At 41.2% G+C, this 27,387-nt stretch overlaps 1 protein-coding gene across 8 annotated transcripts in view; it reads left to right on the top strand.

Annotated features, from left to right (window-relative positions):
- The window catches only part of prdm16 (PR domain containing 16), a 191,397-nt gene that overhangs the window by 139,386 nt on the left and 24,624 nt on the right, over positions 1-27,387 (top strand). For all 8 annotated transcript variants that reach the window (XM_044351307.1, XM_044351308.1, XM_044351315.1 and 5 more), the window contains exon 4: positions 25,735-25,875. In XM_044351307.1, the coding sequence (XP_044207242.1) occupies positions 25,735-25,875 (141 nt within the window). The remainder of the gene's footprint in view (positions 1-25,734; positions 25,876-27,387) is intronic.

Here is a 27,387-nt window from a genome sequence, read left to right as displayed (position 1 = left end):
TGTGTACTTTGGATGGGAAAACGTATTGAAGCGAATGGAGGACAAACACTGGTGTCTATTCTATAGACAGACAAGGCTGCAAGCTGATAGCATCCACCACATATCCTGTTACCTCACATGTTCTACGAGTGCATGAGGTGGATTCTGAAACTAGTAGGAAGAAAGGTTAAAGGTCACTGGATAAAATAAATGGTGATGGACATAGAGTAAATCAGATGGGGAAAATGGTCTTCAGTGTTAATTTACGGTTTTGTGTGAATGTAAATAGTGCTAATAGGAAGGACAGGTCACACAGGTGACTTTAGGGGTAAAGGGGCATCTCGAGGGAGGAGATCAGACTTCACATCTACACACACACTCACACACACTACCTGAACGGAGAACAAGCTGCATCTGTGAGCTGTGAACGAGGCATAGCAGGAGGGAAAGAGTGGCAGAGACAGACAGAGAGAAAGAAAGCTGAGCCGCTGGACCACACAGATAAAAGAGTGTGCTCTGTTCTTTTTCCTCCTGAAGGAGGAAACTCCACCTCTGGGATTAAGGCTTGTGTTTCTCCAATTTACTGCCATCACTGCCTCGGACAATATATTTCTCTTCTCTTCTCTTCTCTTCTCTTCTCTTCTCTTCTCTTCTCTTCTCTTCTCTTCTCTTCTCTTCTCTTCTCTTCTCTTCTCTTCTCTTCTCTTCTCTTCTCTTCTCTTCTCTTCTCTTCTCTTCTCTTCTCTGTTTGTATTTTACTGAGTATAACAGATAAACTGTGTTGTGATGCTGTATGGATTGTATAGCCGTGACACGAGGGCATGCTCTGGCCCATTTGGTGGTGGAATTATCGAATTTGCTGTGCGTTGCCCCTGAACCACCCTACCCAACCACAAGAAAGACCTAGAGGAGGAGACGAAAGGTCTACACAAACATGGACACACACACACACACACACTGAGCCTCCCCCAGCACGAGGGGATGCTCTGCACATTCCCCCTAATTGCTTGTTTCAAGCGGAGGCTGATTGTGGAAAATTATACCCTTTGCATTTTCTTCTGTGCTCCCCCTCTGTCTTTTTTTTTCTTTTCCTTTGTGTCTGCACATATGCATGTGCACATACATGTCAAGGGACCAAATGTACAGTATGTGCCTTAACATGGACTATGTGTGTCTGCATGAATTTGTGTGTGCAAGTGCACCATGCCTCTGTTCTGCTTGTGCTTGATCAAATTCTGTACATGTACTTTTGTATATGAAAAGTAGATGTGTGTGTGTGTGTGTGCCCATCTGTTCTTAGGGCTTTCATTGAGATCACTATTATTCCACCGTACCCCAGTTGTCATGAGCTCATAGTCTCCTCACACCGAAGGCCTGAAAAAAGTGTGTGTGTGTGTGTGTGTGTAAAAGTATTTTGAAAATGGAAACTTTGTGAACTTTATGAGGGCTATAGTTACATTATAGTAGGGTTATGGAAATGTCACAGTTAGTGTTAGTGGTGTTAATTGATTAATTGATATGTAGAACAGCGTGAAATTAATTGCAAATACTTTTAATAATCAGTGAATCACTTTACATTCACTGGTTTGAGCTTCTCAAATCCCAGGATTTGCTGATTTTTCCTGTTTTATATAATTATTAATTGAATGTTTTTGGGATTTTGGACAAAAACAAATCAATATGAAGATGCTGCCTTGAGGAAGAAATGAGGGCCACCTCCAGAAACTTCATCAACCCAAAAATAAAAAATCTGAGAGAAAAATAGACCAAATTGTCACCAAATAAAAATGCTCAAGAAAAATCTTATTTCCTGTTCTTCCCGATCGTTCTGCCTGACAAAGCAATACAGGCCGAGAACCTCCCTCCCTCTCTCCACCACTCTTCCCACCTCTCCCTTTCCAAATGTGTGGCTTCCTTGCAGTGAGTGCTGCCAAACTCACTCATACAGTATATGCATTGGGCCGAGCATTGGCCAAGAGCAAAGTATAGGTCTGGGAAACCCACTTAGTGTGTGTGTGTTTATGTGTTTGTGCGAGGCTGTGAACTAGGTGCCTCTGGCCACAAGGTGAGCTTTGCAGGAGAGGTTGTGGTGGTCCCACTACTGTAACTACATAAGTGAGGAAATGAATTAAGTGGACTTGGGAGAAAAGGTGCGTGTAGACAGCGTATGTATCGAGGAGGCTGCTATATTTAACACACACACACACACACACAAACAAAACATAAAGTACAGCGTACAGAAAATATTTCAGTGCTGCATGACTCTCACAAACAGATAGACATAAAGAGAATTAATAGGCTACATTATTTTAGAATCAAATGAAAATGATCGCTTAAACATGCACACACACACACACACACACACACACACACACACACACACATGCACACAAATGCACACAGTCTAGTCTGAGGGGCCACGTGTTCTTCTAACAAGGCCTCTCTTACAGTATATGCAGCCTGGCCTGTCTGGTGCGTTTAAGGGGCCAAGTAAATCTGTCATTTTAGCCTCTGAACATTCAGTCACTCATACACACACACACACACACACACACACACACACACACACACACCGAGAGCCTTACAGCTGGAAGGAATTAAGCTGTCTCTCCCTCTCTCTCCCTACACCAGGGATGATAACCTCCACCGCTCGCCCTCCGTGATTGGAGAACCATTTATTTTAGCCATTAACGACATATCTTTTGGCCCCTGGGCTAATAGTTGAAAAGACAGAGAACCTTTAGTGTTTAGGTGAAAGGCAAGACTTGTCTTCTGTCTGGGAGTTTAGCTACTGTATCCTTCAACTGGATTCTTCACCTGGATGTTCAGTGTGTAGAGTGTGTGTGTGTGTGTGTGTGTGTGTGTGCGTGTAATGTATCCAGTTAATACAAACACACACTCAGAACTACTTCCTCAGTTCAAACACACTCTTGATATGCTGCCTTTCACCTTGGTAACACTTATTTTTTGTACTCAAATCTAAACTTTTGGCTGTCTGGATTATGATGTCACTGGTGTGCGTGTGCAGGGGTGTGTGTATGTGGACTCCTGGTGCCCCTCTGCAAACATGTCAGCACAGTCTGTGCTGGCGTCTCGGCTGTTTCACAGATCTCCAGGTCTCACTAACAAACTGTCCAGTTAGATGGCCGGTTGTCATGCACTGAGCCTTACTTATTAGTGTTCATTTGATACATAGGGGCTTTGTGTTTGCATAAATTTAAATATGAACATCCATTCACATGTATGGTGTCTACAGTGCAAACAAAGAGGTAGTGAGGTGCACAAACATTAGAGAATAGAAACAGATGAATTTGCATTGTGTGATGAACACAACAGCTGGATTACAGTGGTATTACTTTAATGTGAGTGTGGATAGACGGATTGCAGATGACTTCTCTGTGCAGAAAATGCCCATTTAGCTACCACACATGCTCTGTTGACACATTTTAACATTAGGTTATCCTTAGCGGTAAAGAATTCTACAATAGCATAAATATTTTCCACCAGATCACATCAAAATGAAGACACAGTTTTGAAGGATAAAGGAAAAGATGAGAGAAGAAGGGCAGCTGGAAGGGAATAATATGGGAAGGATAATATTAACAGACCAGCGTTCAGTGCTTGTTTGTTTGCACGTGCATGTATATACAATCTTTTTCGTGTGTCGGGCAGGTAGCTGTGCGACACACAGACATACAAAGGTAAAGACAAACACATTGAGAAAAATGCGAGTGAATTACAAGAGCAACACTGCCTTAATATACCAACACAGATCAACCTCCACAGAAACAAGCTTATGTTGTGTATGCACTGAAACACTAACTCCAATTACAACCAAGACACAAGCATGTAATGCACCAACACACAGACTTGGGTAGTAGGCAGAGCATGGATGAGAAGAATGAGGTGTACATTATAGCGACCAAATTGTCACTTCCTGCATCATTCTGCTTGAGCTTCTCACCTTCTGCCTTTAACACGCCAGCTCTTACAGCACAATTCATATTAATAAAAATTCAATTTTAATGAGAACATCTTCTACATCAGTCTACGTTTTCCAAATGAAGTCCTGTTGCTCTCTATAGGCTGTGTTGTTAGTGAAGCAGAAGCAATACTGCACTTCAGGCCACAACTCAATATCATTGAACTTATTTTTCCTTTAGCAGGATCAAATACTTTGTTGCCCCCCTCGAGCAGAGACGGACGCAGCCTCACTCTTTTCTGTCATTCCCCACTCCATTTTCTCATCTTTCATTGTGTACTTGCCTGAGACCGGGTGAAAACAGCAGGCGCACACACTCGGTAAACAACCTGTCAAAAAAATGTAACCCCTGTAGGTAGCTGTGAAGGAATGAGCTCATAATTGTTTCCCAAATTCAGTTGGCAAAACGATCTGACATCAGACCTGAGCGAAGGATGTTTTGTTCCAAAAAGGGCAAATGAAGAAAAGTTTTGTGAGCAAGTGTAATGTCTAGATCATCTGTCCTTCTCGTTTTGATGTGATGTCATTCTCTCGCTGTAACCTAATCACATGCCTTCAGCGTAGATCGCCAGCATTACAGGCTGGATGATAATACCTATAAATACACTCAGCGGCAGCAGCAGCCAGGCCCTGTCTGTCTATCTCTACCCATCTCACCATTTTGGAATGTATTACCTTAAATAGTCATATATGAAGACATTTTAGCACAGACCATTTTAGTTCAAAATTGTCTGAAAGTTTATATGTTTTGAACAACATAGATTTGTATGTAAAAATGATGTAAAATGTAAAAACACTCTTTTACTTGTTTGTTAGCAGTTCTAATCAAGTGCTATGCTGTTAAATCTAATATTTCCTACAATATTCATTCAATCTTTGCTTAGCAGCTGATCACTTCTTAATTTGTTCAGAGGCTTTCATTCTTGAGCCTGGGGGTTCATTGTATTTTCAATACCCATTCATATCATTCTAGTTCCTATATATAAATCCTCTGGTATCGGTTTCTTTCCTGCTCTTCCATGCATGTTTTCTTCATTGTTCTCTCTACTAATCAACATCTGTGTGTGTGTGCGTGCATCTGTGTGTGTGTGTGTGTTTGTAACAATGAATGAGAGAGGCAGAGAGGGTTACCTTATAGCTGTCAATGAAGCTACTAAGGAGAGAAAAAGATCCGGGGAAACATGAGGAAATGGTCAAGAATGCAGCCGCTCAAAAACAATTTGTGCATTTTCGTGTGTGTTTGTGTGTGTGTGTGTGTGTGTGTGCAGGTGCTCTCCTTGGGGAACTCTCTTGGCTAGAATAGAATAAGGATATGAATATAGGATATGTGCACTGTGGTGCACCTGCTGATTGTGACAAAGACCACACACACACACACGCACACACACAAACACATACACACAAACACACAAGTATGCACACACACAAACAAAGGAGAGAGAGGAAATAGATTCCAGCACATTATCACTGTGTTTCATTGGCGCTTTGACAAATGGTAGAAAAAAAAAACCCCAGTGAAGTTATTAAGATACGTGTGTTTGTTGAGGTCTCTGGTCACTATTTTTCTCTCTTTTATGCTATTATTTACAGTTGCTAAGTAAGCAAAACTATTTACTCAGCTGCTTAAATCATGAAATGTCAAGAGTTGCAAGAGACCTGTGGGTCTGTTAGTGTGCCTAAAACACTAACAGAGACCACAACAAAATTACCTAGCAACAGGTTTATTAGCACTGAAACTATTAATAGTGAGCAAAATAGCGGCCAAAAGAGTTTTGCGTCATTGTAGCCGAAATTAAATTTCTTCGAGTTTTGGACTGTTTTGTAATGTTTTTCACCATTGACACTATTTTGACACTTTGTAGACAAACCAGTAAATTAGTTAATAATAAAAAAACATATGACACAAGTTAAAATTAACATAAAAAACAAAACACAGACAGCAGGGTACCTCAAGAAGAAACACATGAACAAATGGTCATTACACATCACACACAAGTCAAAATAACACAAAAGCCACTTTAAAAAGGGTCTTCAGTTGTTTTTTAAAAGCTTCTGTAGGGACTGCTGCTGATGTACGGGAAGAGAGTTCCATAGTGTTGGATCCACAATTGCAGAGGCACGATCACCTTTAGTTTTCAGCCGAGAGTTAACAAAAAATGACGAATGGATTAATCAATAGTAAAAATAATTGTTAGTTGCAGCCCTAGTTTTTGTTTCACACATTGTTGAGCAGCATCAGCACTGTCCCCAGAGTACTGTAGTCTACCTCTGCACCAATGTTATCACAAGTGTTTAGACAGTTGGACAGTAAATAGACTGCTCCAATAGCAGTGAACACACACAAACACACACACACACACACACACACACACACACACACACACCTTGGTCCTCTTGTCCACCTCCCGAGGGAGCTGTGGTCTCCTTTCTCTCCCGCTGGCTGCTGCAATGACTGTGGGGTCGCGGGGTCTCCCAGATAAGACCACAGGGGTTTTGTAAAGGGAAGCTTGACTTTCAGAGCACAGGAAGGAGGGATGAATAACCCAGAGGAAAGAAGGAGAGTAGGGAGTGAGGTCGAATGAAACTCCAAACCACCTGCGCATCTGATAAGGCAGCACACATTAAGGTGAGCGTAAAGGAGAAGGTTAGCGGGGAAATGTCAATAAGCGCCCAGAGAGAAGAGAGTTAGGAGCTGGAAGGAGAGAAAGTGAGAGAGAAATGTAGACAGGAAAAAGGAGGAAAACTGAATCTATCAAAAAAAAAAAAAAAAGATCATGCACACAAAATTGAGAGAGTCGGATTGGAACAAAGAGAACGGACGAATGAATTATCAATGAAAGAAAGACTACAGCCGCAGACTTGAATAGGTGATCTTTGACACAGCACAATGCCGCTTTGAAATGGAGAAGTTCACAATCATCGGAAAACACCAAAAAGATTTACACCCACCACGCTCGCCAATAGCCTCCTGACTAAAATGTGTTGTCGTTTCTGCTCATTGACATATCGAGCGGTTATGACAAATGAAGTGTGGGGGACCTCAGGTAGCTCTGTGTGGAACCATTGATTTTCCCTGTCCACACAAGGCCGCTGATTGATAGGGCAGCGCTGGAGTCATTATATACCTTCTCAACCAGCATCTGAATACACACACACACACACATACAGAAGAGTGTGGTGGCGTGTTTGTGGACAGAAAGAGATGGGTGGGGAGTGAGAAGAGAGGCAGTGTGAGGGAATACGTATCTGCCAAGTTTTAAAATGCAACACTTAACTCAATCAAATGATTGCTGGCATACAACTACAACTCACTATAAACATAACTGTAATAGTCTTGTGCTTTTGGAAAGTGCGCCATGAATATTGGAAGCAAAATATAGGAAAGTCAGTGATAAAAGATGAAAGAAATCTAATAAAACCATTTGGCTTGAAGATGTTCTATGACCCTTTTTCTACCTACCGAACTAGCGCTCCCTTCAATCTGGCTTGACCCTTGCGCCCTTTTGTCATAAGCTGAATATTTATGGAGGTGGCGTGAACTCAAGGCCAAGGTGGAGGGCTTATTTTACAGATCTCACCATAAAACGGTCAGCTTGAAAATATGAGAGACTTGGCAGGGAGACTTGCCTACCTTTGGGATCCTATTGCAAATTGGCCTGCTTTAACTGGGGATGGACAGGATGTGCTCCCAAGAGAGATACACAGGGGAAAAGAGACACACACATTCACGCGTAAGCTCAGACAGGTAGCAGTATTGTGTAGGAAGTAAGGAGCCTAGTATCATTGTAAGGATGAATGGACAAATGATTAATCAATTAATTGTATATAAAGGAAACGGATAAAGGCAAAATAGCTTTTTTAAAAAAAGGGCACAGTGTACTGGAGAAGAGCAGTGCTACATGTTTGTGTGGAAATTCAATTTTGTTTTATACTTGGGGTACTTGCACAATCAGCAACTCATTTATATTTCTACATTTTGAAGAATTGGACAATTTCCTGAGCTTTGCTTGTTGCAATCTTGTTTAGGGTATATTGTGATGATAAGTGTCCTCCAGCAGCAGGAAACACAGCAAATTTTGGATGCATATGGACTTAAAAGTCAAGAGAAAATCACTTAAGACCTGCTTTGTAAAAAAAATATCTTGGTATTTTTAGTTGAAAATTGAAAAAATTGGCTCTTCCAAATGGGCTTCAATGTGCAGCTTCAACATCACATTGTGACATTTACAGCGCATTTAACATCTAATATCTTTCCTTTTTGCGTGTGTACAGACAGCTCAGGCCCGCTTATGTCAGGCTAAATTTCTATGCCCAGCTCTCACTCTCAGATTCCTCTTTATAACTTTCTTCTGTTGCCACAAACACATCGTTCTGTTAAAAGGAACAAACTGTCCTGAAGTTGATGCTGACATTTGACATTTAAATAACGACAGAGCCAGAGGGCCATCTTGGCCACTGAGCTGGAAAATGTTACCTTTTGAGAAGGATAAGTCAGGATTTGAGATTTTCCTCCAGGAGAGAGCAACTGTTTACTCATGAAGACGATGTACACTGGAAATGAGCGGAATTAGTGGAAAGTGTTGAAAAGCGCTGCAAAGTTGGAATGTTTGCTTTGTGAATGAGATGAGATTTCTGACTCCATCGTGAAGCCCAGACCTCTCTGGAGCCATGAGGCCTCTGAATGTGTCTTTGTGAGTGAACACACACACACACACACACACACACACACACACACACACACACACACACGGGCCAGATGTCAATTTGGCCTTGCAGATGATCTCTGATTTCATACAATTTTTGAACATCTTTCTCTTTGGGACTACAGCCACCAGCTAAGGGGCTTCCCATTATATGCTATCCAAAACACACACATATTCACATAAACACTCACACACATCCATTCATCCATATATTTATCTATCTTTATCTTTATCTAAGCTTTTGCTGTAGCCAATTCATATCATGTAATTCAGTAGTTTCCAATCACAAACTGGAAAGGTATGATTATGTGTCTGATGTAATGAGCAAACTTCTGACAAACTCTTTTTTTTTATCACATATGTAGATCCTGTACTGCTCTGATACTCTGCACAGGCAAACCCAAGTTATCATTCAACTCCTCTCTGATTGAAGCTCGATTCACAGGGGAACTAAAGCATGCATGCTTTAAGGCTTCAGTGAATTTTATATGGAGGGTCTGACCTGAAAGGTGAAAAATCAAGAGTACATGCGCGGGCAAACATCAGAACATATTACATCTGACAGACTGTGATTCTGACACCTTGTTTTGGGATGTGTGTGTATGTGTGTGTGTGTGTGTGTGTTTAGGAACCAAAGTTTAAAAGTTAACAACTCAGTTTTGAGGCCAAGCGATCTCATTCCCCCCCCCGACAGTACCACACACAAATATATGAGCACACACCCGAGGTCACAATCCAAATTCTGTGACTTGTTGGCCTTTTTCCCAAATGAAGCATTCCACGGATCAGCGAGCCCATCAGCGTACCCTCTCCTCCTCTTTGCTCAAATCTCAGCAATTATATTTGACATGTAACATCAATAATCTCATTTATTTTCTTGCCCCCCCCCCTTCCTCTCACCCACCCAACCAACCAACCACGCACGCACACAAACACACTGAAGGGCCTGCTCACTCCCATTCTCTTATCTGTGTCTGCAGGAAATGTGAGCCATGCAGCATTCGATAAAAACAATTTTTTGCACCATTGATCCCACAGCGCTTGTTTCTCCCTCCTGTTTTTCCTCTTCCTCCCGGTCCTCCTCTATGACAAAGGTATTTCTGGAGGTTTTGTTGTTAAACGATGAAGTAAATGTTAAGAGATGGCTGTGTTCTATGAAGAACAGCGGGGGAAAGATCGTGACGATTCATACTGAGACGAAATGAATTGCCAGAGGAGAAACACACCACGGACGCCAACACTTGTGGAGTGGGGTCACTCACATAGGTTGCAGTACATACTGTACACACGCAAATCACATACATATATTGTATAGTGTGCATGTGTGTTGCAGGTATGAGAGAATGAGAGAGTCTGTGCACATCAGTTTGTGCCTGTTTTCATGTGGACACTCTTGGCATTGTCTCTGCTGAGTAGAGAAGTCATGCAAGCTCAGTGGGTGCCACTTTCAGATCGCTCCACCGCAGTGCCACAGATCAATATAGCTAAAGTCACCCACCTCCACACACTCGGCCTCTGTAATCATTCCCTACACTGTGTTCTGCTTCACTCCCTCCATCAGCCAGGTTGTTGTTTATCCTATTATAGCCCTAATTGCCATGCTTATTGTAACCTTTCTTCAGCTTGCTACCCCCTGCACTAAACTAATGGGTAATGGCACAGGAGGGCTAATGCAGCCAAGCTAATTTGGCTGGACATATATGCCCACATGGACACCTCAGTCTAGCACAATGCCCACGTCCATCACTCCCTTACTGTTTTTTTTTTCTCTTTCTCTATGTGGCTTTCCTTCTTTCACAGCTAGCTAGAATTAGCACTCAGTGCACTGTGTGGCCCGAGAGCAGGTTGCAGCTAATGAGTTACCTCAGTGCTCTCACTGCTATGGCTTTTTAATTAGTGTCGCAGTGCTAAGTGTCCCACATGGACCCTTCCCAAGCCCCCTTTCTTGTCATCCATCACCCATTCCTTTTGTTTGCCTTTCATTTACATATATGAACCAACCCCAAATTAGCTAGTGGCTCATTAATTGCACGTATGGGGAAGTAAATGGATGGTGGTATGGTGGAGTAGAGGTGCAGTCAACATGTTTACCTTCTAAATACCCCCCAGGACCACTGAGCTCCAGCACACGGGGAGGTCATAGTGAATATGCCCCTCAGGCTAAAAAGATTCATTGTGCTGTTTGGAGTAATTAGTACAACTAACAAGCTCAAGCCCACATTAAGAGAGATATACTGTTCAGACACACACACATACATACTGTAGGTACAGAGGTTGTTTACAAAAACCTAATTCCATTATGTTCATATTACTGTGCTTATAAAATGTACGCAGAAATGTATGGTCATGATGTCTAAGAGCACTGAAATACTGCTAAAACAAATCCAAAAGAGTGAGACAAATATAGTAGTAGAGACTGAAAGAAAGGTTTTTCTACAGTCACAATGAGTCCGGTTTCATGTCATCAAATTAAAATACTCTCTATTGACTTTACAGAGTCTATTAAATTAAGTCTGCTATGCTTGTTATGGCTCCTTCGTTGAACTGATCCATAGTCAGTCAATAATAGATAATGATGTCTAAGTGCTGAGCGATGACCTGCTGCACCTCACGTGTCCTCAGTGTTATTGATCATACTCAAACAGCTTCTTAGATCAGCTTCTATTCACTCGCATCGGTTTTATTAATTTCCAGTTGTTGGGTAAAAGTCTCTTATCTCCAAATTTATAACTTTTCAAGGTTTCCAAAAAACAAAACAAAAAACATAAAGTGGATTTTTGAGTTTATCTTACAGGTTTTTTTAAAGCAGCTGCTTGACTGATACCTCAACCAGCAAGAAAACTTCAAAATCATCAAATTTGGTAAAATTGGAGTTTTTCACCCAATAAAGACATTTTTTTTAAATGATATCTTCCAGGTACTTCTATGTTTTTCTCACAACCTCTGGCTGAGTGAAAATGTTACCATCTTCTTTTAAACCGTAGACAGTCTGAATCACACAGATTAACATAAGACTAATACATCTATTATATTATGAATGTTATCAGATGCTGTTAAAGTTTGTTTACATCCATATTTATAAATACAGCAGCAAAAGAGAACAAACTAAAGGGCTTTTCATTTACAAGTGACAATTCATTATATGAATATACCTGTAATTTCCATTATATTACTGATAAAAGATTAAAGCAAAATAAATCATATTTGGAGTTCAATGCAGAATGAAAAATGAATGCACCAATTAAAATATATTGCTTCCTTCTATGATCCCTCTACTGTGCATACTGTATGCCTGCACATCTACCTTAAGAACAAAATACATTATGTGTATCATACTTTCAATCAGCCAACCAGCTGAGTACAATGTATATTCTCAAGTGAATAACAGTAATACTGTGTTGTGCCTTGTTTCAAGTCTTGTCCACATGACTGTACCCAACAGCCTCACTGTGTGAGGTATATCGTTGTGTTTGTTGCCAATGTTGATTGGCCAATTATGCCTGATTGTGTTCCTTGAGGGAAGCATTCTCCAAGAGTTGTTAGTGAATGGCCAAATTATGCCTTAGCTTTTAATGTGACCATGGGGAGCACAGGACCACTCCAAAAAGTTTTTTGGTCTTTGCAAAGCCACAAGTAACTTGTAATGACAGCAGTATTAGTCAAAGGATAGTTTGAAAGTCACTGTTATTTGCTGGTGTGACTTTAATGGCGACTTTGACGCCATGGGCCGTTTGAGCTTTAATGAGAAGTTTCCAGGTGGGAGTTAAAGTTGGGTCTGCGCCCTTTCTCTGTCGTTCATGACCCCTACATACCCAGCCCGAGTCTGTGTACCTAACTGTGACTGTGTGCTGCAGCTCTGATGTCATTTATGTCTCCTCTACTGAAATGAATAATATATAAAAATGAATATTATGTAACTATACACCATATTTTAGTTTAAATAAAACACATAAAATACACTCAAACACTGTATGCTCATTAAGAGGGGCTGCCCTCTGCAGCGTTGGCATATCTCAGAACTATGACTTAACTCTGAAACACAAAAGCACATCAAGGAGAGCTGGACTGTAAAAAGAAGAAAACAAACTATTCATCTTTGTCAATCTGCATTTGGCTCAGTTTGATGATTGACTGTTGCCTGTGTTCTTATGCCACAGCGGTATTAAGAGTTCCTAGATATGCTGCAAGCATTAAGACAGTAATGCTGCTTGGCTCTGTATCGGCTCTCAGTGCAGCAGAACGGGACTGGGAGTGTTCACCAGCAGCTACAGAGAGGGTGTGTGTGTGTGTGCGTGTATGTGTGTGTGTGTGAGATGAGCTGTAAAGAAAGGGATGCTGTCTGACATGCTTGAAGCAGTAATAGAGCAATATGTTTTGTCGCCCCCCAGTAATCCTCCTCCATCTCCTCATTCTGTGTGTGTGCGTTTGTGAATGTGAGCGTATATGTGTGTGATTGATGACACTACTAATGGTGTGTCTAAACACTGGCAGCCCAGTTATCTCTTATCTGACAGAGAGGAGAAGGCTTGTGTCAACAGCTGCTCCTCCTCATTTATCTCTCTCTGTCCTTCCTCCTTCTCCGGCTCTTTTTTTTTTTTCTTTCTCACAAATCAAAAGCTTGCTCAGTGTTTTCTTACTGTCGTGTATGATTGCTGATTAATTATTAATTATTTATCAATCAAATTGTTTATTTTTAATTAATCATTTCATCTATAAAATGTCAGAAAATAGGGTAAAAAATCACATTCACACTGTCTCAAAGCCCAAAGGAGCAAATCTTCAAATTGCTTGTTTTACCTGATAAAATCACATAAACAATTAATCAATAAAATGATTTAATTGACTGATTGATTCAGCACAACTTGTCTATTTTTCCTGTTGTTTTAGCACTACACTCCACCCATCTATGTCCACTCTGCTGTTTTTTCCTCCTTCCGTCCTTTACACTCATCCATCCCCACTGCAGCTGTCCTGCAGTTTCCAATAGCTTCAAGGCCGTGGGAGATAGGAAGGCCCTGAAGCCTTCTTGTGCAGCTCAACCATGGGCCCTATCTCCAGCATGGGCCTCAATCACTTTAATGCAGCTGTTTAGCCATTAGCTTCTCTGAGGGAGGCCCATATCCATCCATCCCTCCATATATCCCGTCATACATTAAAGGGCAGATTGATAGCCATCAGCCAGGCCTCGGCCACTGACACACTCTTAATATTGTGTCTAACACAAAGCAGATGGCTGCAGGGCTCTTCTACAACACACACACATACACATACACACACAATCCTACCCCCAGCCTGTTCTACCGTTTCTCTCTCAGGAGAGGGGATGAGCGTTCTTAATTAAAAGTTGGATATATGGGCCTCTGGGTGGAGGTGGTCAAGCAGGATCCATTACCTGCACATCGGGGCCCTCCAGAGTCTGAGTTAGGGTGATGATTAAGATGAAGAGATGGGGGATGGGGCACTCATCTCTTGTCTGTGCTGCATCAAGAGTCAAAACAAAAATTAAGGATGTAAGAAAAAGGAAGTAGTAGTTTGGGCACAAGGTTCTAGCTGAGGGCGCTAAAGCTAGCGCTGAGCCGGGCTCAGGCCATGAGGTGCGAGCCATGATCTCAATAGCTGTATTGTGTTCACACTTGAACAGGGGCCAAAACCCTGTGAAATATCAGAGCGGAGAGAGGGAGAGAGAAGTGTGGAAATGAAACAATGGTTTACACAACAGTGAAATAGGTCTTTTCCTCTGCTTCTCGCCAGCAGGCCCAACACTCAAGGAGAGAAAGCTTTATTGGCCCTCCTGTCCTGGCTAGTCTCAGCCCCTGGTAGGGCAGAGGTAGGGGAGGGCAGCCTTACATGTGTGTAGACAGACATAAGAGCTAATGTCGGACTGAGAAACTCAGATAGGCAGATCTATGTTCAGCAGCCACACACAGAGCGCAGAAGAGAACACACACATACAATTATCCTATGGTAGAGATGAGAATTGCCAGATATTCATCTAATCCTGTTGGAGGAGAGTAACACGTCTCATAGCATCACGCATGCCTCTATGGCTACAGCTAATCCTACTGGGCAGTACACCTCCTCTACCTACAGGTTTAACACAGACAGAATAGTCAACAGTTTGAATGTTTTTTTATTTTTACTTTTCTCTCTTACAAAAAAAGAGAGCAGGGGTGGATTTCGGGTACATTAAAGGTGAAATGGGAGGAAAACTGACTGCAGCTACCTTGTTCTGTTAACAATAATAATGTGCAACATGAATAATCAATGATACTGTCTTTTTTAATTCCCATGTAACTGCAGTAATTGTTGCTATCGATTTGTACAATGAACAATTATCAATAAAACATTGAAATGCTTTCTCTTTTTGGAGAAGAACCTTACATTAACTCTCTTAGACTTACTCTCATATCTAAGTCATCTACCTCTTTAATCTGGATTTTGATTTACATTAGTTTATTTAGAAGACTTGACACACAAGGATTAACTTATTTCATCTTTTTCTGGGTGACTTTTTCCTTCTGTCTTCTGTGAAAGGACTTTTTCTCATCCTGCTGGGGTGAGTTTATCCCCATGAACCCCCTGAAAAACAAAAAAGTTTGTTCAGAGAGGGTGTTTTTTTATTTACTAAGATAATAATAATAATAATTAATACAGTTTATATATTTATATATACATATATCCCTGGATGGATGCAACACTGCTGTATTGCTGTAAATTGCTGATGTGTTTCATAGAGGCCACTCTAGTACTAAATTTACTAGTATGTAGGCATGAAAGAAAACAATTCCACCAGATAAAAAGTGGTACACGCTACTACACAGACAGCATTGGAACATTATGTAAATGAAATTAAGTTGTTTGGAGACGTTAGCATATAAAACAAAGTAAAATGAATTAATAAGTCAGAAAGAATCTCAAAGAACAGATCTCAAGCTTAACAAAAAAAAAAATTAACTAGTAAAATAGCTTATTTAGTTTTGATGATGTGATCAGATGGCAAGGTACCAAATCAGGATCATGACAGAAGGAAGGGAATTTAGCATAATTCAAGTTGATTGGAAATGTAATGTATTTTTGCCTGTGCTGCCAAGCAAAGCAAAAAGGAATTCACATATTGATTTGCTGGATGAAGATGGGTGAAAAATCATACTCCACTGTCCAGGCAGCCAACTCTCTACTGGTATGTGTTCCCAAAATGCAATTCAAAATACTGTACATACTGTTTTCTTTCCTCTAAGCAATCAATACTGCAAAATACCGTTATCTTTCATCTGAGCTATTTCATCAACCCAAATTAACAGTAATGTACTACATTTAAAGATAAGATTGGGTACCGATTTACTTCACAACATATTTTTGTCGACTTGGGCTTTCAAATTCAAACCTCCTGCTGAAACCTGGGTGGAGTACTGGTGATGATGGAGAGAGAAAGAGTAAAAGACAAAAAAGAAAGAGGAATGTGTGAGTGCGTATCATTCTCTTGCTGGCTCGCTCTAGTTTAAGAAAAATGCTGTGCACCTCGCAGAGTTTACGTTTCATCTTGTCTCAGCTCTCTGCTGGCTGCCAACTCATTGATCTCATAACACACAAGGACGCTCTACAATGCAGGGACCAAATGATATTCCACCAAAAAAAGGAAATTTAAAGAAGATGGTTGGAGACAGACATGACATTTTCTGTTTTGTGTCAGTCTCCTTCTTTGAGATTCAAGGAATGAGGTAGTCGATGGGATAAATGTTATGGATTTGATACTGAGCAGGAACTGATATATAAAGGGAAAAATTCTCTTTCATTTCATATTGGAAACCCCTGTTGTCTGGTTTGGATCACTAGAAATATGATTACAAATGAATAGTTCTTGTCACTGCGTTTCTATGTCTCTCATGCTTCTTTCTTCCTTCATCATTCTCCATTGTATTATAAAAGCAAATGTTGTTGAAGGAAGTATTCCTTTATTCGGGTGTTAATAAATAATTGATAGTGTTACGTGCTCTACAAATTTGTACCGAGCACCACTTCCCTATTTGTGTTTGCACAGTTCCAGGAATTGTCCCATTTTGTGTTTCACTTCCGATGTCAGTCGATAGAGTGGAGGTCAAGTTGTGTTAGTGTTGAATGCAAGCTTCCTTGCCTCATTATTATTTGACATTATTCTTGGCATGGATGCATTAGATTTGATTGATTTAGTTGCTTTGCTTGAGCTCGGGAAATTTTTATTTTATATCCCCACTATTTGGGAACTTAGGAAACAGTGAGCCATCCTTGTTCAGATGCATTATATGCTTAAATTTGGAAATCCAAATCTTACCCTCTCCTTTTTTAATCTTCTAATACATCTTAAATATGACATAAAACACACATGTGCACATGTACTTTTTGCTATAGAAAACACTTAAAGTCACACTGCATAGAATTTGAACGTTTTGGCAACCCCAATCTGGAGTCATTTTTACAAACAAGAACTTATGACATCAGAATCATTTGAAAGACACATAATGGCTTTGAACACATGTACTAATTCATTACATGCATTTGTGTTTGTAGGTTACTGTGTGTTTGTGTGTGTGTGTGTGTGTGTGTGGACAAGCCCAGCGGCCCCATCAAACATTCCCGTTGCCAATAAACAACTCCTCTGCTCACTTTCTAGCCAATAAACACACACTTTGCTAACTCTGTTTACCTCTCAGTTAATATTTAACCAGTTTACTCACTTTCCTCTCCTCTTGAGCCTTTTTATAATCTTTTTAACTGATTTTAAAATGTTATAAATAGTCTTCATTCCCAGTATTAGAAAATGTTTTCTCAATGTGTCACTAACTGAGTTCACTATGTGTGTGTGTGTGTGTGTGTGTGTGTGTGCTCCTGTTTGTGACACACAAAATCTGGCTGTTAGCCTTCAAACACCACCGACAGAGTGTGTGACCCTGATGTACTGTTCATATATTTCCCCATTTACACTGCACCTGCTTCTCTATAATGAGCCAATATATCTGCTCACTAATTGCCCTAAATACATATCATAAAGCCTGGGCCTGTAAAAAGCTGTTCAACAGTAAAACAGACATAGCATGATGGTAACCTCTTTGTGCACACACACACACACACACACACACACACACTTTTACACTGAACATATCAGACATACATAAAAAGCATACATGTACACAGGCAGAAAGTCATGCACATAAGCACATACACCTGCACGTATGCACACAACACATATAGGATGAAATACTCAAGCGTGCACACAGACGCTCTTACACACACTCATCCAGCCTTTTAACAAGGGGCTGTAAATAACACAAAGCCATTTTATTAACGAGGCCCAGCCTGAAAACTCACTGCCTCTCTTCTTTTAAAGTGCACACACTTCCTGTTTAACATTACCCTAACCTGGCAACCCAGCACATGGCAACCTGCTCATTCAGATGAGCTGCAGGCGTGTGGGGATGGACATTGTGGGACGATGCTAAAAATAACATATGCAGTCATTGGCTACAGATGTGAAAAGCTTTTCTCCTGTTTCAATTAGACATCTTTGGCAACCCAAATTTGAAAAATGGTCATTGGTGGATTTCAAAAGCATGTGTTGCCTCCTGCTGCTGGAAAAAGAGTAGTAGAGAGAGAGTTTAAGTGGCTACTGACAATGTAATAATGCAAAAATAATGACAAAATCGTATCTTAACAGAATAATAAAATGTCCCTCAAATGGGTCCAATTTGTAGTTAAACCTGTTAATGTAATAATCCATATTAGTTGTTATGTCATCAGTAAAATGTAATATGTGATGCATATTATGAAGTGATAGCTTATTGTTACATTATCCAGGAGTTTAGTAAAATGCTATTTCATTATCTGAGGATTATATTATATTTCAGTTGCTACAAACCTTTTTGTCAGAAATAAAATGCACTTTTATATTTATTCTGTCATCCTGTCTGTCACTGACCTTAAATCATTCCACATCTAATCCTGTGTTTCCACCTGCATGGGAACTGCTGTTCACTTGAAGGGAAAAGTTAGACAGGTCAAACTCAAACAAAATGAGATTTGACTTTACTGTGATTTTGTGAGTGTGGGAGATAGACGCTGGAACTTTTCACATGCATGTTTTCAGTGTAGCACACACACACACACACACACACACACACATACAGACCACAAATGATAGCTGTGTGACGGTGACTGTAGAGACGCTGATTTAAGGGAAGCAAGTCGGGTCATTAGTGAGTCGGGCCACATTCTGACACTCAGGATGCATGTAGACGCACACTCACACACACACACACACACACACACACACACACACACATACACACGCACTACAACCCAGATGGCTTTTACAAGGCCCCAGGCCCTCCCTGGCCTGCCTGCCTGGTTTTTAATTATGTCGATGGCTGCCCGGCCCAGATAAAATGGGTCACATTTAACACGCCTTCGCTCACCTTCACACACACCACACATACAGTACACACAAACAGACATGTAAAACACACACTCCAACACCTTGCATACATATTACTAGTGATTCATGTAACTCTCACACACACACTTTAACACTCTTGTGCCTTTGACAGAGACAAACGGTAAATATGTGATATTCAACACAAGGGCTCTTACCTTAATAAAAGGAAATGTCTGTCTGCGTGTGTGTGTGTGTGTGTGTGTGTATGTGTGTGTGTGTGTGGATTTACAGCCTGTTTCCTCTTTAGCTGTCATTAGGCTCCCAGACATGGCTACACAGGTGTACTATTACCAGCATCAGTAATAGGCCTTACACACACATGCACGTGTGCGTGCACACACACACACACACACATACACACACACACACACACTCTCTCTCTCTCTCTCTATTTTCAAAGCCTCAATCTATACTTGCAGTATGGCTCCTCCTGATGAAACACTTCTGCTGTGCCACTGACTCTCTTTATTTGGACTCAACATATTTTCACTGAATATTTGATATTTTTTGATTCAATGATGTCACAGCTAAATCCATAATTTAATGATTCCAAAAGTTTGATTCAAATTATTTAACGTGTGTGTCAATAAAAGCCACATTGTCAACATGATTTGATGGGCTAACGTGGTTGTGTATACTTCTTCTCACATTTAGGCAGTTTGAAGAACACATTTGAATAATATTTGAATGTGATTTGAATTTAGCCGGACAAAGAAATGATTGGCTCCACATTTGACAGTTACTTGTTTTTTGGCACTTTAATATGCAGGCGGTTTCTTTTTGTGAATGCACACTACATGTATAAAAAGGCTGGAATGAGGTGATGACATGATGAGAGGAAAATGAAAATATATAGACGGACTTTGATACAGGAGGGATGTGTATCATTAGTACCAACTCATTCTATTCATGTCTGTTTAAATCTGTAGACTGAAAAATTTTGATCATAAAAGTGAGTTTGAAGATGACAAAAAGAGAGAACTTCTCCCACATCAATTATATGTTTTTTGACGTTGACACATTGTGTGTGTCTGTAGTGCGTTTGTGCATATTTTGCATGCTGTTTTCACTGGGTTCAGATAAGGGTCTTTAACCACAGCAGTGAAGTTATTTCTGAACGTCATTGCACAAGCTCAAAATCTTTATTTGAGCCCATAGTTCACATCCTTACATGTACTGTAATGCACACCGTCCTCCCAGGTTTACTAACGTGCATGAAGAATTAACAGTTACATATTTTCATAAGTTTGTGTGTGCATCTTTCCCCCTTTATCATCCTCTTTACATTTGTGTTTCACTTCCCTCCCACATCACCATCACCCAGAGCCAAAGACCAATGAAGTTAATAAAATGTGAATAATCTCTCTTTCTCACTGCCTTTCATTCTTTCAGTCTTTTTCCTTCCTGCTCTAAGAGAAGGTTTATTGACAGGACCCCTTGTGTGCCTGTCCACCTCTCACCTCCGCACACACACACAAATGTGGACAGACACACACTCATTTAGACTGTTGAGTGATGTGGCAGGGTAGGGTCATCTCTGCAGGCCCCCATCCATCACACACACACACACACACACACACACACACACACGTGAATGAGTACAAACACATCGGAGGCTGTGGGGATCTGTACTCTGTCAGACGCTTTATTAGTCCCCCTTTGAGTGTGTGTGTGTGTGTGTGCGCGCGCACGTTAAGGGGCCTCCCAACTGGAAACAGACCCTTTTCCAGAAAGGATACACACTCTCAAACACACTCCTTTATTTCTTGTTAGTCGTCCTGCACCTTAATATGCAACACCTCTAACAACCAGCTCCGCAGTCAACTTCACAGCCACTCAATCTGTCACTGTCACTGCTCTGTTTCCATGACTGGCCCTCTCGTCAGGGTAAAACAGGGGTGTGTATGTGTGTGTGTGCAGGTAATTCTTACTTTGTCCACCATTTTCATATTGTCTACAACCACCCCGGCCTTGTGTTTTTGTATTCATATGTGTGTACAGCTGCAGAGAAGGAGGGAAGTTTCATTTCCACTTCTGCTTGTCTACCTGGAGAGCTCTCATGACAGGCTGCCCCCTAGCAGCTTCAAGGAGAAGTGCATCCCTCTCTTTTTTACTCCTCTTTACTCCTTTGCTTCTCTTTCCTTTTCTCTACGTGTTCACATAATCTTGATCTAAACAGATTAAAAGCAAGATCAATACTGAAAGGCAGTCTGCCCCATGTTCTTTGCTCTTTCTCCCTTTTTTTTCGTTTGTTGGGCATTTCCCCAGGATATGAGTAGGTGAACCAGGGGGAGAGTCAGCCTTCTCTCTACATGTTCACAGTGCTGTTTTCCTGTTTTCTACAGGCGGAAAAACTTTCAATGCAGAGAAATCTTTCAGCTAACTTTTGTTTAAAAAGAGTCTGCTTCTGTGTTTATCCGCTGAATCTGAAAGATGTGTTTGCTAGACTTTCACATAGACGGGTGGCCTTAGCTTGTTACTTGTCTTGATACCGTCTGAAGAAAATATCACCAATCGCTACAACATGACCAGAGCAACATACATGTAACTTGTCTGATTTCTCAATACTCTGAAGCATGCAATACATAGAAAAAAAAGCCAACATGGAAAACATCTATCCAAGTTAGAAAGAAGTTGCTACACTTGATTGAAATGGGATGAAAACAACTATTCTTTTCCCGATTACACACACACACACATACTGTATACAAATGCATGCAAAGTAGGGTGTGTTCACACATTGAAACACCGGGAAGTGCAACAAAGCACCAAGATCACACCTCATAAAATAATTCCCTTAGAGACACACAATAACCTAGCAGTTATGTGTCACAGTCTGCTTCTATCTCCGTCTCACATCAAAATCACAATCACCACTGCGCTCCGAGCTGCCATTTCCATTTTCTGTCCTCCGTCAAAATGAAAATAATATGTATCTTGCCACCAACGTCTACCCATACAAGCAACTTTCCTCTTCTAATTCAGCCCTGCGTGCCACACACATCCGTCAGATATAACCGGCGGAGGAGAGGGCATGCCGAGACATCCATTAAAGGTTCCTAGCTGTCAAAGGTTCCCCTTTGTGTTGTGAGGAGCGATATAAGTGTCGTGCTCTTATCAGAGCTTCCTGTGGAGTTTGCTCTGTATCCTGTCCACTCAGAGCCGCTTCTCTTTCACTGAAGTCTCAATGTGCCTGTGCACGAATTAGTGCATGTGTGCTGTCATGTGAGTCATTTTCTGATGCTGTTTATTACAATAAAACTATAGATCAAGCTCTGAATTATATTTTTTGCATAGAAAATCAGTGATATAGAGGTGAGTGAAAATATGAATAAAGATAATAAGAATGACTTCTCTCCCGTTTTCTTCTCTCTACTGTAAGTAAGATTCTGTTCAGTTATTATAATTTCAATATTATTGCCACAGTATTTGGATAATACAACCACAATAACTGCGAGAAGCTGGGAACACAATGGGAAGTGACAACCACAAAGTCAAAAGTGATTTGAAGGATGAGCAGACAGGCAGTCATACAGGTTATAAACAAACAAGCAACTACTTTATATGGAGGTAAAACTGAAAGTGAGCACACTGTATATGTAATCTGTCATTGCACAGGAAAGCTGTGCACTCAATTACAGAACATTAGAGGTGAAAGTTGAACCAGGAAGTTGATTTGTAATAGTGATAGTTTTACTATTTACTATCTGCCTTCATTTTATCTCCCAAATAAGTTTGACTGAACTGGGGGTTTGTTTAAAACCTATTTGATTATCTCATGGCTTGTGTTTCTGTTGAACTGCTTTTTAGAGATGTTGCTGCATATCCTGATGTCAATCATTAACTTAAGTAGAATGATATTATTACTGATAGAAGTGGCTCGCAAAACTATGAAAACAAGACCCAGTTTGTAATATACCAGAGTTATCCTTTGATCGTGACATGACTTTCATGGAAGAGCAGGACAGTTGTCAAACTCAAGAGATCAGCAAAGTGACATTAAGAGCCAAGTGAATAGATGATCTGCCCAGATGAGCAGAATGAGAGTGAAGAGAAAGAGTGGATGGATGAAGAAAAATGGTGTCAGTGCGAGATGGTAATTGTTAGATTGTTATATTATATTTTGAAAATATAAAAAAATGAATTCCTGATATCTTTAGTATTACAGTCTCTGTTTTGGGCTTCTCAGTAGCCAGGTTTGCTTTGTTTTGTTGAAACCTTTTCGCACATGGAGGAAGAAATGAAAAAGAAAGGTAAATAAACAAACAATCAGCCGTGGGCTTGTTCTGGCTCTCCTTCTCTGTTGCACCTCATTTGAAGCCTTATAAATCAGGCTTCCACCCGGAGACAGGGTGTTAGCAGGCCTCCTAGGCAACATACACACACATGTGCACGTACAGAAACACACAGGTCTGCTGCTCATTAAGCCCAGGATCAGACCCTCGGGTGTGTATGTATAGGGGAAGAGGGGAACCAAGATGTGTCTGTATGAATACTACCATGCTCATATGTAGGCATGACAGAATACATACATGTGTGTGTCAGTCTGTGCAGGGTCGTGCATACCCACCTCCCTTGCCACCCCTACAAAAAAAAAAAAAAAAAAAAAAATCCCACCTCGGTTCCTCCTGGATCTGAGCTTTTCTCCATGTGTTCATAAAACATGTACGATACCTGTCGTAGCTCCCCAGCAACGCTGTGACAAGTGCATTCTGACTCTACTCTGCAGAAAAGATATTGTGTGGAGTAGTAGGTGTGTGTGTGTGTGGATGGTTGAGGGGTTATGCTTGCTTAGTTTTCAGTGACTGTTTTCACACATAAAATAAAGGCCTGGACTCGATCAAGATGAGTGTAAACTGGAAGCAGAAGAGGCAGTTGCTGTAGAATGTGGTGTGTGAGGAATGGATGAGACTCTGTTTGTATTTTAAGCTCTTCCAGTAGATATATCACATTATTTGCCTGAGTATCTCAGTGTGAATTACAGAAAATACATAACAGGAACTGATTTGCATAAACAGTCTCTTTTCCCACTCTCACAATCAGCAGAAACATTTACATAAGCAGCAGCCACAGTTTTTATTTCAGACTCGTGGAACAGGGTTTTAAACATAGGTCAGGGTTTTGATAAATTATTTTTAGCCACGGCACTCACTAACAGGCATTGTTATTCTAAAGCAGGAGCAGTTAGTCAAGAGGGTAAAGTCACACCTATCCCCAAAAAATGCGTAAATGCATTCGCCTAAATCGGTTGCCGTATTCGGACAAACATACACATGGCAGTTGTTTCACACCTCCAACCAGACCCTTTGCATATTTTCTCACCAAACTTGGCACCTGCACCCACACCCATGAAAATACACCTTCTGCACGCGTTCACTCAGACAACAAGAACATGACCATTCACACTTTACGAGCTGGAAAAAAAACATGCCTTTAGAAAAGCAGCCAGTTAGAGAAGTTCACGAACTTTGCGCATCTAAAAACGTCATATGATTTGTTGGTTCTTCTCCATCACACCTTGATTTCCTTCAGCAGACGTTTGACTGTGATTAGGAGTGCAGAGAGTCAAGCCAGAGGTCAGCGCTGAACTACGGCCAGGCTGATTGGGAGCTGTAATTAGAGGAGTTGCTCTGTCTCAGGCCAGTTTTCCCCCAGAGGATTCACACAGGCTCAGTATCACATGCAGCACTGGGGCGAAATCGGAGCTTCAACCCCAGCTTGGTGGAGAGGGCGAGCTTAGGGGTTTCAGCAGAGCCACCCCCAGATTCCCCACCGCCACTGAACTCCACCGCACACAGATACAGATACACACACACACACACACACAGATGCAGGAAAAATGGCTGTCCTTTAAAATGTATGCAGTCTCTTCTGTTTCATAAAAACACTGATTGTTATCAATTATAGGTTTAAATATAACACTTCTGTCATTTTGCAAATTTTGAGACTTTCTCATTGTCTTATGATTCAAATATGTCATTATATAATACCTCATAATTTACAATTTAAAAAAAAAAAAAACCTGGTTCCATTTTTTCTCTTCAGCAAAACAAAGCATTGTTACTTCTTCCTGGTTTTCACTTTTCACTCCACAATAAGCCCCTCTTTTCTTATACCTCCTCCTCCTCCTCTTCCTCCTTCACCTCCACCTCCATCCTGCTTCATTCTCTGTGAAAGCGGGTAACATGAAACCTGTCCTCTCAGAGTCTCAGGGGGGCGTAGGGGTTACAAAGGGTGATCAATATGTGCCAGGGAAAGTCTTTAGACAAGTGAAAGAAGCCACAGTTTGTCTACTCCCTCCTCCTTTCTCCTCCTTTGCCCCTTTCCTCTCCTTGTTGTCGGGATTGACAAGGTTAGGTGGCCCTAACACCCACTGACACGCTGCCTCTGTGTGTCTTAAAGTTGACTGACATCAAACTCCTGGCGTGGCTTTCTTATACCCTGACGTGCCCCTTAAAAATGTTACATTTTCAACTGCCCAGACCTTTCTCGGAAAATGTCACTTATAAAAATATTTAGAGTGACTTAGTAGTTGATGAAAGCCTATTGTTTGTCACTTCTTCTTTTGTTCCTCTTGTAATATCTAACCTGTTGCTCTCCAACAGGTGGTGGACGACATGGGTAATGTCAAGTTTGCCCTGGACACAGGCCCGGACGCCACCAGCAACAGCTGGCTCAAATACGTCCGCTCTGCGCCGTCATTTGAGGAGCAGAACCTCGCCGCCTGTCACCTCACCGGAGACCAGGTGAGTGACATGACGGAGATGTCCCGATTGGATTTGTAGTCCAGATATGAGAGGAACAGCCCTGTGTTGTCAGCAAGAGACAGAGACGACAGAGAGTGCTGCTTTTGTCTCTTGCTTCCCATCCACTAAGAGCGGGCACTGGGTTGATACTGTGTGAATGTGCATTTTATGTGTGTGTGTGTGTGTGTGTGTGTGTGTGTGTTTACCGTTGTGGTAGCAAAATGTGTGCGCTGGTAATGAGCAAGGAATGGCTCTATTGTGTATCTGTGGCTGGGCCCGTTGCCAGTGCTGTTAGGAAATGACCCATGTAAAGAGGCTGAAGAATAGCCTGACACTCCTGAGTCCCATAATAACCATTATCCAAGGCACGGTCTTCTTCTGTGAGAGCAGCCGTTTCTCTCCCTTTTTGCTTCTTATGTCCCATCCTTCTTTCTCTCTCCCTAAAGAAACATGGGTAAGGCATTTGGAAAGATGCCCAGCCAGTGCCCATAAAACCCCAACTGCTTAACTAGGCACTAACCCCAACCCCATGCAATGTGTGAGCCAAAACTTACTGCTGCAATACATTTGCATATTTCTGTTTATGTTTATGTTGCAGAGGCTGTTTTTCCCCCCCTGTTTGCTCTTTTGACTCTTGTCCCAGTTTCTGAAAATTAAATACTAGCATTGCCATTATTTGACACACTTTTCAATTTCAGTTCAGTTTGGACTTTTATGATAACACACAGTCATGTAGTGGGATAAAATAAGAGACAAAGAGGCAAAAAGGCATCTAAAGGAGCAAAGAGAACTCAAACTTGTCAGCTCAAAACAAACACAAAGAAACAAACTGAGGAAAAAAAAGAATAAGATGAAATGACACCAGAACATAACTTGAGACATGACGGAGGTATGACAGTAGCCAAATACATGTATATGACATGCCTGTGTGTTTCCACATTCCTGTCACTCCACTCTTATTTGTTTCCTAATCCCTGCCTACATGGCTCTGTCCCGCTCCTGTCTCAGTCTCTAGCCGCCTGTTCCTCGCTGTCTTTGTCTCCTTTCTCCATCCTCATGTCTCGATCTGCCACCTGTCACTCTGTCACACTGAGGGGACAGGCTAGTGTGTCCATTCAAGCTTCAGACATTAAGCCTGACCGATAGAGAGAAAAGGGGCTTGGACCAAGTAAGAGGGAACACACTGGGGCCTCCAAGATTGACAAGCACCAATTGGCTGGCAACACCAACCCGACTAATCCTTTTAAGATTTTCACATCAGTGCCCCCTGCCACTGCCACACAATGTCAAAGAAAGAATCAGGGCACCGGTAAAAATTGTTAAGAATTATCCAGCCCATCCTCACAAAAAAAAAAGGCAGTATAGGTCTAAAATTCAGGCCGGCAAAAACGACCTATAGTTACGTTTACGCCATCTAGCGGCCGTGACTCAGGGAAGTGACGCAATTCAGATGACGCCAATATAAAGTGACTTAATAAAATGATTTTGCTGTATTAGGAGGAGGCGTGTTAG

Source organism: Thunnus albacares, chromosome 5 (genome assembly GCF_914725855.1).
Source record: "Thunnus albacares chromosome 5, fThuAlb1.1, whole genome shotgun sequence".
NCBI classification, from domain to species: domain Eukaryota; kingdom Metazoa; phylum Chordata; class Actinopteri; order Scombriformes; family Scombridae; genus Thunnus; species Thunnus albacares.
This window is presented reverse-complemented; position numbering and strand designations above follow the sequence as displayed.